Below are 21,297 nucleotides of genomic sequence, written 5' to 3'. Positions count from 1 at the left end.
TCACCGCAACCAGATATACACAAGCAACGCCCCCATTTTTTCTGTGCTCCTAAGCTCCTAATTATTTGATTTTGACAATCGCTTGACGTTTACAATTTGTCGCCATCTTTAATTTTTTCTAGTGTTTTGTTTTGTTTAAATTGGGCAAAATAAAATGTGGGACGTCGCCGCGAAAAGAACTGAATGCTTATAGCAGTAAAAACAGTAGATCTAGTTGTACGGAATAATATTTAATATGGTATAATGAAACACAAAACATAGTTGATATGTATGAAAGATGTGCATTTAAAACATTGGCTTCTGGATTGAAATGGGGGACTATCCATACATCTATCAGGCGATTCAGTCATTCGAACCTTCACAGAAGAAAGGATTGTACTTAGAGTTTCAAAAGGGAGATATATTCGAGGTGCCAGCAAGCTCACACTATGGCCAAATCAGAAGTCAGTTAGTTTTGTACGCTTACAGTAGAAGAACAAGGCTTAATGGCTATGTTAGAGGTATGAGAATCTTTTATTAAATACCATATAAACTGAAGACTCTTTCTTATTTTTTTGAACTATTTTAAGTCAGACAAATCACATGATTGAATCAATTATAATGTTCTTTAATTTTGTTTACCCTTATCCTTGTTCTATATGTATTATCGTAGTGTTTTAAGAGTCTCCTTTTTATCACCAAATTGTTTTGTATTGTACTAACTGTATTGTTTTTTTTTAGTTAAGCACGTGAAATTATTGGGTCAGGAAGTGAATAAAAAGATACACCATCCATCGGAAATCGGTGTACCAGGTAATAATTAATATTATTTGACCTTTGCCTACTAATTTTATATAATTTTTCCACAATGCACTTGTTTCTCATAATATTTGTGTATGCTTCTTACATGTTATTTATTTTCATAACTAAAATTAGACCTCCTTTAGTTTACATAATGTATTTTCGAATTCTAGAATGCTTAAATTACAATTGTGCATCAGTCGTGTGATATAATATTCATTTTCTTATGGAACAGCTATTTAACATTTTTTTAATGTTTTAGAAACAGAAAACAATTCAACTGACCACAAGCTTGAAGATATCTACGTTTTGACGCCAATTCTCTGCAAGCATTGTAAGTAAAGCTTATTGTATATTAATATTCTTATAGTATAAAGTTTTTGATGTTGTTTGTGTTTTGAGTTTTTAAACTACACCAGGCGAGGGCTCTAGATTTAACTGAAAATTGAATATTTAGAGTTGGAAAACTTAACTTATTATCCTATTATATACTGGCTTGTCTTTGAAAAAAGCATTTAGGAGATAACATTGAATATATCTATATTTTAAGACAAAAATAATGCTTTAAATTAGTATGAAGAGAGTTGGCCAAATAATCGATGTAAAACTTAGTAACTTCTACGTTAGAGGGCGCTGCATACTCCTTTTCTAATATATCCAGTTATTTTTGCATATAGAGGGTAGAGGTCTCTACCTTCCAAATTTTTGCGTGAGGAATATAATATACAGTCTGTCCAACAAGTCAGGGAAGATTATGACAGTCGACGGCCCAAAAAATGACAGATTATTCATATTAATTAAAATAAAGATAATCGAAATGTTTTTTTTTTTTTTAAATAAAAAAGCCTCACTTTTTATCTGTGAATATGTTTGAAGATAAGCCTTCAAAACAAATCAATATTTAATTGGACGTTTATTATTTTAATGTCGATTAAATTTGTTTTAAAGAAATACAAACAAGAAACACTGTTTTTATTATTTAATCAAGCCTGCGTTCCAATAATTTTTGATTAGTCATAAGATATATTAGTCCAGGAGGCAGTGAAGATTTTCGGTACTTAATTTCCCAGTCAGCAAACATCCATAGTATTCGGTATGTTATTCTAAGCAAATTTCATTATACAGGGTGTCCCAAAAATAAGTGCAAGTATTTTAACTGGTAGTATAGTTCAACCCCAAAAACACGCCACACGTTTTTTTCGCGAAAAAAAAATTTTGAAATTTTTTAGTTTTTAGTTGAAAAACATAATTTCTTGATTATGGCAACATATGTAGGTATTAGATTAAATTTACAAGAAAGAAATTCCAGAAAAGATCCAGTGTAAATCCAAAATTACAGTTGAGGGTTGGAACCTTTGGTGTTAAACAGCAAAATAAAAACACTAAATCACCACAATACACCAAAACACTTTTACTTTTACACTGGACGCGCGTTTTGCTAACCATGTTAGCATCATCAGCAGATGATTATAAACTAAAGTACAATCTACAAGTTGAGCGTTTATATACTCGCCCAGTGGGCACCGAGTGGGCGTGGCAAAAACTAGCCAACCGAGTCAGAGCCAACTGAGCGTAACAGTTAGATTTCCGCCACTAGAGTAGTAGGAACAAAGAACTTGAAGGAATTGGACCGTTGTCTCTGTTCATACTATCTTTACATTTATTAATTCTGATGCTTTCATATGCATCTAATTGCCTGTAATTTGAGACTTGTTTAATTAATTTTAAATTATTAAGGCTATACAATGTTCTTTATCAACAATATGTTCGGCAACGCAAGATTTATCCGGTCTACCATAATTTGAGACTTGTTTAATTAATTTTAAATTATTATTACGTGACTTAATAATTTAAAATTAATTAAACAAGTCTCAAATTACAGGCAATTAGATGCATATGAAAGCATCAGAATTAATAAATTTAAAGATAGTATGAACAGAGACAACGGTCCAATTCCTTCAAGTTCTTTGTTCCTACTACTCTAGTGGCGGAAATCTAACTGTTACGCTCAGTTGGCTCTGACTCGGTTGGCTAGTTTTTGCCACGCCCACTCGGTGCCCACTGGGCGAGTATATAAACGCTCAACTTGTAGATTGTACTTTCGTTTATAATCATCTGCTGATGATGCTAACATGGTTAGCGAAACGCGCGTCCAGTGTAAAAGTAAAAGTGTTTTGGTGTATTGTGGTGATTTAGTGTTTTTATTTTGCTGTAAATCCAAAGTAAAATAACTGGGTTATAAGAGAAAATATGTTTTTTTTATCGAGATCTACCACCCCTTAAAACACTTGCACATATTTCTGGGACACCCTGTATGTAAGGGGGGTTTTCTGATGGGTTAAGGCGGAAAATGCGTTAGAAAGTACAAATATTCTGCACTTTTTTTCCAGCGATAAAAATCGTTCTATTATTGAGAGATGTGCAGTTCAGAAAGAAAAATAGTCTAGCTAATCTGTGAGAATGGGTAATATGCCTGGTAGGTGAAAAATTGGATAATAATTATTGAAACAATTAATTGCCCTTTTAGGAATTCCCAAAATTAAGAAATTGGCGCTTATTTTAATATAGAGCTTTTGAATATTTTGGATATGTATTTTTTATTTTATCATTTTAATCATTAATAACAAAATCAAATATTAATAAAAAATTGGGCTGTAAGTAAATGTTGCTTAATTATTCATTTTTACTCAATTACTTTATTACGTCGGTATTTAGTAGCGAAAAAAATACTATCAACACAATTTAAATAATAAAAAACAGTATATGTCAATGCGTAATTACAAGTAACATATTTATTAAAAATCATTGTTTACATACACACATATATCTTTGATTATAAAGCAATATTCTTAGGCTTGTCATAATCCAGCTCACATATCATAATTCACCTTTTTAATGTGAGCAACAACTACGTATTTATTTATTTGCTGTTTGATAATGCCATGAACGTAAGTTTATACACTTATAACTGTTTAAAACCATTACTAATAATCAATCATTGAAAAACTAAGATCTTGCTGTTTCTTAAACTATTTTATATCTAAGATATGTGAGGAGAAATTATGGATTTTCTAAAAGGCTACTGTGAGACCGTTTTTTCTCGTGATCTTTTTTTAAATAGAAGAAAGTTACCCTTGGGGATAACCGTAAAAGATCACGTTTTTTTTCTTTCAATCTATACCCATTCGAAAATTTTATGAGGGTCTTTAAATCTTCTACCCTAATTTTATTTCTTTTTTAAAGTTACCCAACAAAACCTTTTTAGTGCTTAGCCGATAAGGATGGTATAAAATAAAGATATATTTTTCTAATTGGTTGTAAAATTTTCAAAAAGATTCGGATTTAGGAGGAATCTCTACATATTTTTTTACGTATATTATGATGTATTATTTGGCAATTGTAAAAGGAAGACTAATAATTTTAAAATTCTTCTGGGGAACAGTATAGTTTTGAAATAAAGCTGTTGTTCAGTTTAAACGTCCGCAATTTGGAATAGAAGAGCCAACTTGGAAACTACCATGGCTAGTCGAATGGTCGATTTTCCATCTTGACGCTTTCCTAGTTTTTCTCTGTCAACTTTCCACGACCTTTAATCCATTCACATTGATTTTCCTGGGATCGCTGCTTTTCTGGCATTCTATTCCATCTTTTTTTCAATATTTATTCTTTTTCGATGTCGTTTACCACGATCTCCATCACCTTTTTTCAATCCAGACCTTTAAAACGCAATTTTTTTTACTGTTAAATACAGTATTAATTAAAATAAATCAGGTCCAATTAAAATAATTTTATATAACATGTTTATTGTTTTAAGAACCTTACATAACTCATTAAGTAATATTGATATGGAGCTACGTATATTTTGAATGCAAATATAGTTCAAATGTTTGATTTTTTTTTCATTAATAACGAACCATTAGCAATAATATCATATTATCGAGAGTTCCTACACTTAAAACAATAAATTCTATGGTATTTATATCGAATTTTTTTAAATCTCTTGAATATACTTAAGAAAATTATTGAAACTCGTTCTTGCGTATTTCCAATGATAATAATTAATATTGTTATAATTTTTAATATTATTCTTAAGCTGCATTCTTGGCAATTCTTATTGTTGTTTCAACATTCCTCGTACCTACATAGATATTATTTAATTTATTGACTATATAACCATTAGTTGCGATGAATTTATTTTTTTTATTAAAGTAAATCAAATGGTCTCTAACCCAATCAGCTGTTCTGTAATTGTTGGTGGCAGGGGTGGATGGGCCATATGGGAAAACGGGAAAATTCCCGGTGGGCCGGTGGGCCGGTGGGCCGGTCCCGATCAGAGCTTAAAAAAGATTGGATTAGCAAAAGTTAAATGGTTAATCTTAACTAACTAAAGTGGCGTAAGATCCTTAGTGACTCCATAACTAACTAATCAATTTGCATCAGTATAATCGTCAGTTGCTTTTAAACATAAATACCAATTTGTAAAATGTCTTTCTCTGGGACACTTATAATTTTAATAATCATCTGTTGTTTGTTCGGTTTGAAAATTTTTGCGAGTCTGTAAGTGCAAATATTGTCAGGGCTGGTAGATCTCAATAAGATAAACATAATATATTCTCTTTATCGAGTTTCAAATAAGTCCAATCGAGTTATTAAAGTTTGGAAATTAAAAAAAAAAGATTTATTTTTAAAAAAATTTTAGCCACTTAAATTTTTCGGTATTTGCATCTCTTTTAGTGCCGTAATATATTAAGACACTATACCGTGGGAAAATTTGCGGTGAACAAGAGAGTTTTCTAAAATATACAGGAAAATGCTCGATTTTTAACATCTTTTTTTACAAAAAAAACTCATAGACGTGTTCTTGGTGTCGAAATATACCACCCCTGAAAATCTTTGCATTTATTTAAGATTCACCCTGTATAGTTTTACCCACTATTCTTTTATTAATAACTAATAAATATGACTGACTGGCAGCAAAAAAAAAAGGATGAATAGCATTAGGTAAATTTAAATAGTCTCGATCTAAATGTATACTAAGAATACGATGGCGTAGATTGACAACCGGGGGCCTCGGTGAAATATTTTTCGAGCTCCCCTCTGTAAAAAGGTAGACGAATTTGACGCGAACTCAGCGGTTGACGGAGAAAACATCTCTATGCTTGGCTTGAATTGGGGACGGACTAAAAGCCAAGTCTGAGAACTAAAAGCCAAATCTAAATTGTTGTTTAAAATGTTGCTAAAATGAATTTGCTAAAAATTACTGTGACAGCAGAGAAAAGTTAAATAAGGTTTAAACTAGATTAGATAATAAAATATTAATATGTCTCGAAAATCCAAATATTCTTATTAGGGACTGTAACATTAGGGACTGTAACATCAGAACACATTTGTATCCTCTGCCTAGGTATTGCCTAGGTTTTTTTCGTTTGAGGCATGGCATTACCATACAAGATGCCAAAAGTATAGAGGAAAAGTTTCGTGATAAGAACTATATAATAACCTAAAAAATGCTACAGTTTTAATGGCGACCGCGGTTCATTCAAACACGTGTACACGAGGAGGCTGCTGCTGTAGCAGAAAAGAAATCCCGTTATAAATTACCGTTATCGTTAATGGAAATAAAGCAGTAGAACCCTGTAAAACTGAACCATTTTGTAGTAAAAATTCAGATGTCCGACCCAATATTGGTCTTTACGAAAAATTTGATCAAGATAATTTTTTTAAAGGTAAAAGAGCTTTTTTGCACGAGCGAAAGACACCCTTACTTATATATTAATAAATAAAATATGTTTCTTCGTTATGGTCATTTTTGTGGATTTGGGCCGGTTGCTTGTTTTTCCCGGGCCGGTTTCCACTTCCCCATCCACCCCTGATTGGTGGTATAATAAATACATAGGGTGTTTAAAATAGTCAAATCGTAGCACCATTTCAAAGCTATTTTGCTTCTTTTTAGCGTCATCGTCAGCATCATTTTCAACTTATTGATTGTCTTCTTCTAGATCTCTTAATTCCATTACTATACCATGCTGTTATTTTTGTGGTCCATCTGTTGTCCGTCCTTTTTGCCAGGTGTCCTGTCCATTGCCATTTGAGGGATTTAACTCCTGTGGATGACATCTAGTACCTGGGTCTTTTGTCGTATCCATTCTATTTTTTTATGTTCTTTCTTGGTTATTCCCAGCATATTTCGTTCCATTGAGCGTGCGTCGTTCTGCGACCTGCAGTTTCCTTATATAATGTCCGTTTTAAGTGTCCAGGTTTGGCATGCATAGGTTACGACTGGTAGTACACCAAAATATCCAAGCACATCCAAATAATAATTCTTCCACTATTTCCAGCGTTGTGTTATTCTATTAGAATGTCTTTTCTTTCCACTAGTTCGTTGTACATTACTTTAGTTTTTGCTAAATTCATTCTGAGACCCACTTTATTGCTGGCTGTATTTAGTTCATTAATTTGTGCTTGTAGTTTTCAGGACTATTATACTTTTTAGCGTACTTGTTAGTATATTATTTGAAGTATTTCCCGAGGGAACACCCTGTATAATCCTTTTGTGCCACAAAATATTTCCCTGATCGACCACAATGCATAACGATAATCGCTTGTTCTAACAAAATTTACTAAAAAATCAGACGATTTCGGTACTATGTTCTATTGTTTAAGACAATAGAGAAAGATTATAAATTCAAAATATTTTTTTGTTTAATTTTTATCTATTCATGAGAGCCAACCGAAAGGGTTACAAAAATCTAGACAAAGTTTAAAATACGTAGATTAAATAACTGGTTTTAGTTATTCCTGTGCGCTTTAATAGTCAATAAATTGCTTTATTAAATGAATGAAATGCATGGATTTTTGCATGTATTGATTCTTATATGTCTTTTACAAGACATAGTTATGTTTTATGTCAAATATATAACATGTAATTACACTTTTATTGTTTTTCGTTATTGTCAAAACATTAGCGCAGTTCATAAACTGTACGCAGGAAATAAATTATATTTTTAACAAGCAGTTTTATCGTTTCGTATTTAGTTTTACAGACGGCCAAGGAGTTTCTAGAAAGTTATAACGGGTTTTAACTGCACTTGATTTAGTTTAAAAATATATTTTATGGATTTTGGAAAATAAGAGTTATTGGAACAGGCATTTTCGATTAGGGATTTGACGTGTTTTACCTTGAAATTCGAAATCAAAATTATTTTATGATCCAGGGACAAGTTTTTAATAAACTGTGAGAATAAATTCTAGAACCATTTCTCACTTAAGTTGTTAGATTTATTTTGATCATCCAATATTATACAGGGTCCGGCAATAGTGCGTCGGGCATCTGTAGTTCCTATAATACAAAACTTGGGAATTTTGTTTAAGTGCATACCTAAAGTATGTACGAGGATGTATTTCAGGAAGATATGTTAACTTCTATAGGGGGGCTCAAAAAAGTGTGAGTGGATCGGGATGCTTTTTTTTTAAATAGAACACCCTCTATATTATTTTTTTTTATTAGATGGAGAATTAAAAAGTGATTTTGTTTGTATTTAAAAAGCAGATACCACGCGGTATTATTTCATATGGCTCTTTCAACGGTAAAATACGAGAGAAAAATCATTGGGTGGCTTTATAATAAAAGGTGGGTCGCTTTAATATAAAACCGCGAATATCTGGGAAACCGTTAAAAATTTTGAAATACTCTAAATACAAAAAATGTTCATTTTTTAATTCTCTATCTATTGGAAAAACAATATACAAGGTGTTCCATTTAAAAAAAAATAAGAAAAATTATTTTAATTTTAGAAAAATTGGCGTAGAATTTTGAACATCCTGTATGATTTACGATTACCATATTTATAGCAAAGTTAAGTACGGACCATCTAAAGTAAATACCTAATATAGTTTTGATTTCAGGACAGTTCTTGTATTTTTAATATTTTGTTAAGAAAGGCTGAAAAATATTTATTTTTTATTTATTAATATCTCTGAAACTATCGAAATATATTTAATATTTACCCATATCTTAGGATTATGTAAAGTGATCTGAAAGGAAGCCAAAAATGCAATAACATACAAGGTGTTCCGTTTAAAAAAAATTATCCCGATCCACTCACATTTTTTTGAGCCATCCTACTTTAGGTCTGAATTTAAAGAAAATTCTCAAGTTTTTCATTCTAGGAGGTACAGATGACCGACGCACTGTTGCCGGACCCTGTATAATGGTATGTTATAATTTTTATTAACTATTTTTTTTTATTTGCAGGCAAAGATTATATTTGGGGTCAGGGTCATGTAGGAAAAAAATGTAAAGGTGAGTACGAACTCATTTGCATCTGACTGTTATATATTTGAAAAAAAAAATCGCTGTAATCATTGAATTTTTTTAACGTATCATGAATTTTTATAAAGGATATTATATAAAAATTTCTAGCCATGAAGTAACAGAAATATTTAAATCGTTTATGACATTTTGTAGGGTATTTTATCATTTATGGCGTTGAATGTGGTGGAATGAAAAATTCGAAGATTAACATTTTTATAAACAAATAAGTTGAATTTTTATAAACTAGCTATACATTTTTTTCTAGCACTAAACTAATTAAAAATAGCTCGATATTTGTTATATTTTATAGTGCCTTTTGTAATTTATAACGTTAAATGTGTGGCGGAATGGAAAAAAAAACATTCCAGTGTGTATAATATTTTTTTAAATGAATACTTTGAATTTTTATAAACTTTCTAGCACTGAACTAATTAAAAATAGCTAGATGTTTTTAATTTTATAGTGTCTTTTGTGATTTATAACGTTAAATGTGGTAGAATCGAAACAAGTTCAGCATCCAGTTTGTTTTACTCCACTAATATTTTTTTTAAACCAAGACTTTGAATATTTATAAACTATCTGGCACTGAATTAATTAAAAATAGCTAGAGATTTGTTAAAATTGAAACTTGGAAAAAATGAACAATCTAGCACAGATTCTAGTTTGTATAATATCTTTTCAAATGAATACTTTGAATTTTTATAAACTTTCTAGCCCTGAACTACTTAAAAATAGCTAGATATTTGTTATGTGGTATAAAAGTCTTTTGTGACTTATAACGGTAAATGATGGTGGAATGGAAAAAAACATTCCAGTGTGTATAATATTTTTTAAATGAATACTTTGAATTTTTATAAACTTTCTAGCACTGAACTAATTAAAAATAGCTAGATATTTTTAATTTTATAGTGTCTTTGTGATTTATAACGTTAAATGTGGTAGAATCGAAACAAGTTCAGCATCCAGTTTGTTTTACTCCACTAATACATTTTTTTTAAACGAAGACTTTGAATATTTATAAACTATCTGGCACTGAATTAATTAAAAATAGCTAGAGATTTGTTAAAATTGAAACTTGGAAAAAATGAACAATCTAGCACAGATTCTAGTTTGTATAATATCTTTTCAAATGAATACTTTGAATTTTTATAAACTTTCTAGCCCTGAACTACTTAAAAATAGCTAGATATTTGTTATGTGGTATAAAGTCTTTTGTGACTTATAACGGTAAATGATGGTGGAATGGAAAAAAACATTCCAGTGTGTATAATATTTTTTTAAATGAATACTTTGAATTTTTATAAACTTTCTAGCACTGAACTAATTAAAAATAGCTAGATATTTTTAATTTTATAGTGTCTTTTGTGATTTATAACGTTAAATGTGGTGGAATCGAAACAAGTTAAGCATCCAGTTTGTTTTACTCCACTAATATTTTTTTTTAAACGAAGACTTTGAATATTTATAAACTTTCTGGCACTGAATTAATTAAAAATAGCTAGAGATTTGTTAAAATTGAAACTTGAAAAAAATGAACAATCTAGCACATATTCTAGTTTGTACAATATCTTTTCAAATAATACTTTGAATTTTTATAAAGTTTCTAGCCCTGAACTACTTAAAAATAGCTAGATATTTGTTATGTGGTATAAAGTCTTTTCTGACTTATAACGGTAAATGATGGTGGAATGGAAAAAATTGAACATGCCAGTTTGTATAATATTTTTTTTTAAATGAATAGGTACTTTGAATTTTTATAAAATTTCTAGCACTGGCCTAATTAAAAATAGCTAGATATTTTTATATTTTATAGTGTATTTTGTGATTTATAACGTTAAATGTGGTGGAATGGAAAAAATTAAGCATCCAGTTTGTTTTACTTCACTAATATTTTTTTTTTAAATGAAGACTGAATTTTTATAAACTTTCTAGCACTGAATTAATTAAAAATAGCTAGAAATTTATTATAATTTGTAGTGTCTTTTTTGATTTATAACGTTAAATATGTGATGGAATGGAAAAAATTGAACATTCCACTTTGTTTTACTCCACTAATATTTTTTTAAATGAATACTTTGAATTTTTATAAACTTTCTAGCCCTGAACTAATTAAAAATAGCTAGATATTTGTTATATTTTGTAGTGTCTTTTGTGATTTATAACGTTAAATGTGGTGGAATGGAAAAAATCGAAGATTCAAATTTGTTAAAGTCCAGTAATATTTTTTTTTCGAATCCATTTTGTACTGTATTTTATCTGATGTTCGAGAGGGAGTAAAAATGAATGATAAAAACATCTATCGTTTTCATAGCGAAATAGATAAATAATCCGTTATAGACCGAGTTAAATGTAGTGGAATGAACGACAACTAATGTTAAAATTCAAATCCGTTTGCTGAGCATTAATCTTGCTTCAAATTGAATCTCTAAATAGATTTTACTTTAAAGTTGAAGCTAGAAATGATACTATTATAAATTATATTGAGAAATAGTATCAGCTTGCAGTATATTTAGTACATTAAATGTACTATGTTCTTTAGTCTTTACAAGTTGGTATTAATTTTGTACCTTTAAACTGTGTTTTGAATACTTTTTTTAAATAGGTTTGACGTCCGATTTGCCAGATTTAGTTCTGTGAGAGAATTTCGTGTTATATTAAAAAAAATAGTTTTTTCCGTAATTTGTTTAGCTACAGATAATCTTAATTCATTATTTACGTGTAAAAAACCGCATCGCACATGTTGCGAATGGAGCGGAGATCAACAGTGTTTTGCTGAATAATTTAGGCTAGCTAGAATGAGTACCGTGGACAAACTAAATGTTAAAAAATTTAAATCGGTGTATTACTGAGTAGTATTAATCTTGTTTCAAATGGAATCGTCGAAGACGTTGCCAAACCCAGCCTGCCCTGTTGCCGGCATGTTTTTTTGGTCGATCTCTTAGGTCACCTTGAATCTGGCCATTATATATACAGGACGGCTATCTCTAACTTGGAACAAATTCACTGAATCGAAGGTATCGGCATTTTTTAAATAGACTAGTTTTAATGGGTATATCAAGTACACATGCATGCCAGATTTCAAAATTTTATTCCTTGTCATTTACCCAATCGTTATCTTTTTGTTAAATAGTGATGCGCAAATGCTAGACCAAGATTTGCCAGACATTTTCCAGCGTATTTCTTCAACCAAAATGTATCTATTAATTTTTTATTAAATGTTAAAATGTTTCGAATTGCGGACTTTTTGACAGCAACATTGCTATAAATTGAGACATCCTTAATTAAACACCGTGTTGTGAACATACATTTAATATGGTTATATGTATATGTATATTCGACAAATTGTATAAAATATTATTTTTACCCTTATTCTACGGCTATGCCTAAAGAATTTAAGGTACGAAAAATACCATCAACATTATTATTCTTCTCAGAAAGATGGGTGATGCAAATAAACAGAACCATTACCTTAAGATGAAATTTGGAAGAAATAGTCATAAATAGTTGCATCATTTTTAGTTTTCCTTTGTAATTCGTTTACTTTCAGACGCGATGTCTGGTTTCTATTTACTTAAGAAATGGTCATGTTTGTCCCTTTGCAAACCTACCTGAAAATATTATTAAGAAATAGTAGGTACGCCCGTGGATTTTCGGAGAGGGCATTCTCATAAAAGCACGGTCACAGAAGGGACCGGGGACATTCATAAAATTTTTCATAGACGTAATACTGCTAAATTTATATTTTGTATTAAAAGTTTAAAAATAAAAAGTAATAACAACTTAGTAAGAATTTAATTATAAAAAATAAAGAATAACATTCCCAACAAGTGGTGATACGAGTCAAATAGAGAACTACAACATTTGGTGGCAGCGACTACAAGATTGGTGACGACGGTGGTCCAATCCAGGATCACGACATTGGTGGCAGCGGTAAAAACTACCAAGGTTTCCTGAAGGTGCGCCAGACGCAGCAGAAAACCTACCAGTTTTGGAAGAAGATAGAGGCAACGGCAGTTCTTGAAGGTGCACCAAGAAGCAGCAAGAAGCCCGACACGAGACGTAGACATTGGGGACACTGAAGGAGCGCCAGACGCAGCAGCAAGTCTCCAGGGAAGCTTTTGTTTTCACCAGATGATGACGGGGTAAGTCTTTCATTTGTTTACTGTATTGTGACGCTACTGTTTTTCTTCTGATTTTAGTTAGTTAGATTTAAGTTAAGACAATAATAATTTGGCTGCAAATAAAAAAAAAAAAAAAAATATTGCTTAAAATTCGTAAATATTTTTTTTCTCTCTTCAAACTAAAAATACATCTATAAAAAATAAATAATAATTCTTAAACTAAAGTAATAAATCATTAATAAAATATAATAATGGCAGGAGGTAAAGACGCAACTGATGTTCTGAATTTAATAAATTCATTTGATGGTCAGGGTGACGCAAATTCACTCCAATTTTTCTTAAAAAATTGTGATTCAATATTAAAAATTGTCAAAGTGGATCAAAAAGAATTACTAGTAGATTTAATTTTTGGTACTAAATTAAAAAGGGAAGGCACAAGAGGTAACACAATATAAACAGTTTCAAAATTGGGAAGAACTAAAAGATTTCTTATTAGAGCACTTTACTGATAAAACACCACCATCGCATTTTCTAACACAAATAATGAATATAAAGCAACATTTTAGGGAAACTGTAAAAGAATATGGCGATAGATTACAAATTCTCTTTAATAAATATAAAGAAACGTGTCACTTAAATTATGCAAATAACGAAGCTACTGTTTTAATAGAAAATTTAAACTCCATTTTAGTCAATACTTTTAGAAAAGGACTCAACGATGAAAAAATTCAAATGCGTATTATTGCCGAAAATACTACATATTTAGATAAAGCTTTATCATTAGCAATTGAAATGGAACTTGAGAATAATGACAGGTTTAAAAACTCGCATTTTAAAAATATAGGTTTTGTAGAGCGTGGAAATAGACAATTAAATAATCATTCTTCTAATAATTCCTGTTTATTTTGTTTTAAAAATAATCATTTAACATCACAGTGTAGACAGCTTAGGCAATACGAACAAAATAGTAACTCATATAATAGAAATGTACCTAGCAATAATCAGACACGCCCACCGCAAAATTTTAATAGCAATAATAATTTTTCAAATAGACAAGACGTAAATACAGTACAATATAATCAAGGACGTTTCACTAATCGAAACTACAACAATCAAAATTTTAATCAGAACAACGACGTGCGTAATTATAATCGTAATTATGGTAACAATTATAACAGTAATAATCCTCGTTCAAATTACAATAATAGATATTCTCAGAATCCAAGAAATTTTAATAACTCACAAGTTCCTCAACGGCAGCAAAATGTTTCGATACCTCAACAATCTCAAAATTTTTCTAATTACAATAATGAATCCAGTACTACCAATTTTAATAGTTCAAATAATAGATCACCACAACAAATTCAAACTATAAATTCTCAGTCGTTAATCAATTCAGCAGATAATTATTTTTCAGAACCGAGCACATCTCAAAATTTTTCGGGAAACGAGAGCGAAGCCTTGGTCGCGAGCAGCCGATTAAGCGCTTCTTAAAATTAGATAATAGCTGTTCTATGAATTACACACTACCTGAGCATAAAAATAAAATTAAAATTGAGCAAAACTTAATTGACATACCGCATAAATCAGTATTATTTTCCGATAGTTACCAACAATTAGAGATAATTAAAATCCCTTCTTTAGATATAAAAGATAAAGAATTACATCTTTTATTAGATACAGGGGCAGATATATCTTTATTGAAAGAATGTATCTTATTACAAAATAATCTAAAATTAAATAAAACTTGCATTATAGAATTAAAAGGTATAAGTAAAGAACCTGTATTTACTAAAGGTGTTTGTAACATCCCAATTAAATTAAACAATAACAAAGCAATAACTCATCCTTTTCACATTGTGCCAGATAGTATACCGATTAAAAGTGATGGACTATTAGGACGCGATTTTTTGCAAAAGTATAAAGCCAAAATAAATTACGAAGACGGAGTCATTAATTTTGAAGACAATTTTTTTAAAATTTTGCCGTCAGAAGCAACTACAATAATTCCCGCGAGATGTCAAATTATTGTACCTGCTCTAGCTAATTTATCTTCGTCCGAAGGCATAGTAGTTTCAAAACAATTATCCGAACATTTATATCTAGGGTCAAGCCTAACAAAAGTCCAGAACTATAAATGTTTAGTTAGCATATTAAATATTTCTAATGAAGCTCAAACTATCCATACACCTAGAGTGAATGTCGAACCTATTTCTTTTAATGAGTACGAATTTATAGAAACATATAATTATGACATTATCGATCGTTTTGCTAAAATAAGAAAAGAAATTAATCTAGACCAATTAAATGAAGAAGAAACTAATTCAGTATTAGATATTTGTAGAGATTTTAACGATATTTTTTACTTAGAAGGCGATAAACTAACAAGCACCAACACAATAAAACACACTATACCGACAGAAAGTAATAAAGGTCCTATTAACGTAAAACCTTATAGATTGCCTTTCAAACATAAAGAAATAATTAATGAACAAACTGAGCAAATGTTAAAAGACGGGGTAATTTCCGCTTCGGACAGTCCTTGGAATAGTCCTTTACTAGTTGTTCCTAAGAAAAGCGACCCATTATCACCTAAATTTAGAGTATGCGTTGATTTTCGAAAGTTAAATGAAATTACCATTGGAAACGCATATCCTCTACCTAATATAGCAGAAATTTTAGACCAGTTAGGAAAATCTCATTATTTTACTACCTTAGATCTTACTAGTGGATTTCATCAGGTAGAAATGGACGAAAAAGATAAAAATAAAACCGCTTTTAGCACTAATACAGGACATTACGTTTATAACAGAATGCCTTTCGGTTTAAAAGGAGCTCCCGCCACATTTCAAAGACTCATGAACACAGTTTTAAGCGGTCTTAATGGTATGAAATGCTTTATTTATTTAGATGATATAGTAATTTATGCAAACAACTTAAATGAACATAACGATAGATTAATTGAAGTTTTTCAAAGATTTAGACAACATAATTTAAAACTTCAACCTTCGAAGTGTCAGTTTTTACGAAAAGAATGTTTATACTTAGGTCACATTATTACAGAAAACGGCATTAAACCAGATCCATCAAAAATTCAATGTGTAACAAACTTTCCGCAACCTAAAAATCCTAAAGATATAAAATCTTTTTTAGGGCTTGTAGGATATTATAGGAAATTTATCAAAAATTTCGCTAAAATTGCTAAACCTTTAACCGAATTATTAAAAAAAGATTCTGTTTTTAATTGGGGTATAAAATGCGAAAATTCTTTCCAAATTCTTAAAGATAGTATAACTTTTCCACCTGTTCTCCAATACCCAGATTTTACCAAAGAATTTATTATAACAACAGATGCGAGTAATTTCGCAGTAGGAGCAATTTTATCGCAGGGTAAGGTTAATCATGATCGTCCAATAGCGTTTGCTAGTAGAACTCTAAATAAAGCAGAACAAAATTATTCAACTTCAGAAAAAGAGCTAACTGCAATCGTCTGGGCAGTAAAACATTTCCGTCCATATATTTTTGGCACAAGATTTAAAATTGTTACAGATCACAAACCCCTACTCTATATATTTAATATCAAAGACCCTGGTTCTCGTTTGACGCGTTTTAGAATAAAACTTGAAGAATATGACTATGAAATAATTTATAAAGCTGGAAAGATTAATACAAATGCTGATGCATTGAGTAGAATAGTTAGCACAACAAATGTCAATTCTATTATTACCAATTATGATAATTTTAAAACACATCTCGAAAGCCATATAATTATTAATTCCAAAGTCAAAGAAAAAAACACAAATCTGTTTGAAACACCACAACTTATACCTATAGTTTTATTTTTGCCAAAATTATTCAACAAAAACGACTTTAAAATTCTAGAAAAAAATAAACAAATTAATACATTTTTAGAACATTACGATAACACAAATCCTTTAGACATGCCGTCAGTTTTTCAGTATCAACAAAATAATTGTAATATATTTCTATTAACAGACAACGAAAATACATTCAGTGATATTAATTATGAAAATATTTGGTCTTGCTTACTAACTTTACGAAATATTATATCCAACGAAAAAACCGAACTATCATTTATAAAATATCATTACAACTCATTAGTCAAATGGGAAATCGTTCTTCCTATGATAAGATATATTTTTAAAGACCTCTATTCAGAAATTACAATATTTAACAACAGTCTTATCAACCCCTCAGATGCTGAAAAAGTTGTATTATTAAATGAAAATCACAATTGTCCATTAGGAGGTCATCAAGGGTCATCCCGCACATATAAAAAATTATCTCAATTATATACATGGAAAGGTATGAAAAAAGACATAAAAGAGTTTATAAAAAAATGTGAACTTTGTCAAAAAAATAAACAGTCTCGAAAAACAAAAATGCCTATGGTAATTACGACCACGGCATCAAAACCGTTCGAAAAATGTTTTTTAGATATAGTTGGACCACTACCAGAAACCGAAAATGGTCACAAATACATATTAACCTTTCAGGATGATTTAACAAAATATATAATTAATATACCTATGAGAAATCAAGAAGCTGTAACTGTAGCGCATCATTTTGTAACGAATATTATATGCATTTACGGAATACCTGACATGCTAGTCACAGATCAGGGGTCAAATTTTTTAAGTGATATTTTTAAAAGTACTTGCAAGTTTTTAAAGATAAAAAAGATCCAAACAACAAGTTATCACCCAGAGTCAAACGGAGCACTAGAACGCTCTCATAAAGTTCTAGAAGAATATTTAAGACACTTCATTAAGACATCTCAAACAGACTGGGATAATTGGATTCCCTATGCAACATTTACATATAATACTACACCTCACACTGCTACACAATTTTCTCCATTTGAACTTTTATTCGGACATATTCCTACATTACCAACATCAGTTAAACAACCACCTAAAGTCAATTATACTTATGATGATTTCATAAACAATCTTAAACAAAAAATGCAACATTCTAATCAATTAGCTAAAGAAAACTTATTAAAATGTAAAAACATATCAAAAAATAATTACGATAAAAACAGTTATACCAGAATATTCGAAATTGGTGACAAAGTGTTACTTTACGACGAATCAGTTCGACGTGGCAGAAGTAAAAAACTTTCCGCCTTATGGATTGGTCCATATACCATTATAAAAAAATATCAGATGTAAATTATACAATTCAAAAAGGAAAAAATAAACAAACTATTCATGCAAATAGATTAAAATATTTTTATTATTAAAACTAAACATAATCAGTATATATAGATTATAAAAACTAGAATTAATAAATTTTAATTAGCTTATTATTAGTATATATATTTTGTTTTAGGGTTAATTTATTTATAATAATTACCAGTAACACTTGGTTATTTGCAGTTCCTCATCCAGAAACTCTTACGATATCATGTAATAATAAAAAAAAAATCACGTAGATGTAATACTAAAAATTGCGGTAGTGTCACTATAGGTAAACAATGTAAAGCTTATAGCGCATCATCAATGCTAATCCCTCATGGAAATACAGTCCAGTCCAATATTTCAAGTGATTTTATTCCACCATTCGACATTAGTGATAATTGTTGCGAAAGGATAAAGGAAGAAAAAATAAACATTAGTGAAATATTTTCAACGAACATTATAGGAAATTAACAAAGCACATCCCCGAACTTAATGTAGCGAGCCATAAGCTAGAAGATATTGAAAAGTTAGGTGATGAAATTCTAAAAAGAAACTTGTAAACAATTATACATTTCCAGCATCTGTAATTGCCTATATCTTAGCTCTTCTTGCTATTATTTTTATTATTTATAAATTGTATACAAAATGTACTAACAAGACAGCCTGTTGCGGAATTATTCCAAACTTATGCATTAGAGTTAATCAGTCTGTGGAACCATCTTCTAGAAATAGTGATAGATATGTTGCTCATTATAATCGTAATATTAGCCAAAACTCTGAAAATGTAGGTAACTATGAAAACTCCGGAAGAAGAGAATGTTAATTTACAGGCGCCCTCGCGCAGACCCATTGGGTATGTACCATCAAGGCGACCATTAAAAGAAAAATAATTTCCGCATTTGATACATTTTTAAATCTGCAATAGTTATAAAAAAAAAATGTTAGTTAAGTTAGAATGTAAGTTAGTTATAATTAGTAGTTAAGACTTGTATAATACTTTTATATATATACTTTTATTCATTTCCATCTGAGTTATACTAATTAATTATATAAACATTTGTTTTGAGATTTCATATCACTTTCACCTCATGAAATCTCTCATTAATGGAGAGGTGTTGTGAACATACATTTAATATGGTTATATGTATATGTATATTCGACAAATTGTATAAAATATTATTTTTACCCTTATTCTACGGCTATGCCTAAAGAATTTAAGGTACGAAAAATACCATCAACATTATTATTATTCTTCTCAGAAAGATGGGTGATGCAAATAAACAGAACCATTACCTTAAGATGAAATTTGGAAGAAATAGTCATAAATAGTTGCATCATTTTAGTTTTCCTTTGTAATTCGTTTACTTTCAGACGCGATGTCTGGTTTCTATTTACTTAAGAAATGGTCATGTTTGTCCCTTTGCAAACCTACCTGAAAATATTATTAAGAAATAGTAGGTACGCCCGTGGATTTTCGGAGAGGGCATTCTCATAAAAGCACGGTCACAGAAGGACCGGGGACATTCATAAAATTTTTCATAGACGTAATACTGCTAAATTTATATTTTGTATTAAAAGTTTAAAAATAAAAAGTAATAACAACTTAGTAAGAATTTAATTATAAAAAAAATAAAGAATAACATTCCCAACAAGTGGTGATACGAGTCAAATAGAGAACTACAACATTTGGTGGCAGCGACTACAAGATTGGTGACGACGGTGGTCCAATCCAGGATCACGACAACCGTTAAAGTAAAAAAATTATGTAGAAAAAACAATAAATACTCCTACTACATATTTTAACAATTTTTATTGTCCAAACTGCCAGAAACCTTCATATTGCTTTCTTTTTGGATAAAAATCCTTCAGCCCTTCAATTCACGACATTTGACCGTAAAAGTCTTCATATTAAAGGAAATATTTCAATTCTGGCAACACTGTCCTACACCAACTTGTGCAGGTCCTTGATAGGATAGGAGCATAGTTGTTCCAGTTCTAGCCTTCCTTTCCCATATAGAAATTATCTCTTGATCCAGAGCCACGAAGTGACATATTATGAGTATATGTCTTGTCCACTTTCTTTCATCTGAGCATTAGCAGTTCTTTCGTGGTTTAAGAAGGCCTTGCCTGTGCCCTTGTCTGTTTTTCCAGTGTTTTACGGCACTACTTGATTTTATACTTTTGGAATTGTATGTTGTACCTTTTATGAATAGCCATAAGAAAATTTCTCGAAAAACTCTTAATTATGACTAATTTAAAATATTTATCGACGTGTTCGAGCATATTTTCGAAAAAAAATGATCTCTGGTATACTGAATTGATTTCAAGTTAGAGTATCGCCCTGTATATCGCTCTGTCTGAAGTTTAAAAGATCGGGCAACGCCGGTTTTATCACTATCAAGGCTACAACCGTACTTTTCAAGCAGCGAAAATAATTTTTCGCGGCTGGAATAGAAAAAGGTGTCCATCGTTGGATGTTCTATTGTTTGAACAAGAAAAAAAGATTTTTTTCGCAAATTATTGACTGTATGAGTCAGCAATACATTTTTTAACAGAACTTTAGGTCTGATATCATAACAACAATGATTATTATTAGATCTAGAACAACCTTGTAGGTCTTTTATATTAAAAAAACGCTGTAGTTCGTGACAGAATTTCCCTAAAATCGCCAAATTTTAGCTCGCTTTTTTACATACTCTCAGCTCTTTGAAGAATAGTAGAGAAGGGCACAAAATTTCAGAATTCGTACGAAATTTTATGTTGATTCAGAAAATATACACCTTTAAAGGTTTAGATATCTTGGTTTTGTGAGAAAATTAATTTTTTGGACCTTTGTTTTGAACTATTTTTGATGATGGTTAAATTGTCTTCTACATCC

At 30.3% G+C, this 21,297-nt stretch overlaps 1 protein-coding gene and 1 long non-coding RNA gene across 2 annotated transcripts in view; both read left to right on the top strand.

Moving 5' to 3' along the window:
• Positions 1-87: 87 nt before the first annotated feature.
• The window catches only part of LOC115876841 (phosphatidylinositol 3-kinase regulatory subunit gamma), a 68,733-nt gene continuing 47,523 nt past the window's right edge, over positions 88-21,297 (top strand). Inside the window, exons 1-4 of the mRNA XM_030892828.1 lie at positions 88-500; positions 721-792; positions 1,043-1,114; positions 9,035-9,082. Coding sequence (XP_030748688.1) covers positions 311-500; positions 721-792; positions 1,043-1,114; positions 9,035-9,082 — 382 coding nt within the window. The 5' untranslated portion in view covers positions 88-310. The remainder of the gene's footprint in view (positions 501-720; positions 793-1,042; positions 1,115-9,034; positions 9,083-21,297) is intronic.
• Positions 13,108-18,835, top strand: LOC115876857. The gene is made up of 2 exons (XR_004049212.1): positions 13,108-13,236; positions 18,571-18,835. It is a non-coding gene; the product is annotated as an uncharacterized LOC115876857 (long non-coding RNA).

This window comes from Sitophilus oryzae, unplaced genomic scaffold (assembly GCF_002938485.1).
Source record: "Sitophilus oryzae breed Bouriz unplaced genomic scaffold, Soryzae_2.0 scaffold_1440_pilon_pilon, whole genome shotgun sequence".
NCBI lineage: Eukaryota > Metazoa > Arthropoda > Insecta > Coleoptera > Curculionidae > Sitophilus > Sitophilus oryzae.
Note: the sequence above shows the minus strand (reverse complement) of the source record. Positions and strands in the feature narration are given on the sequence as shown.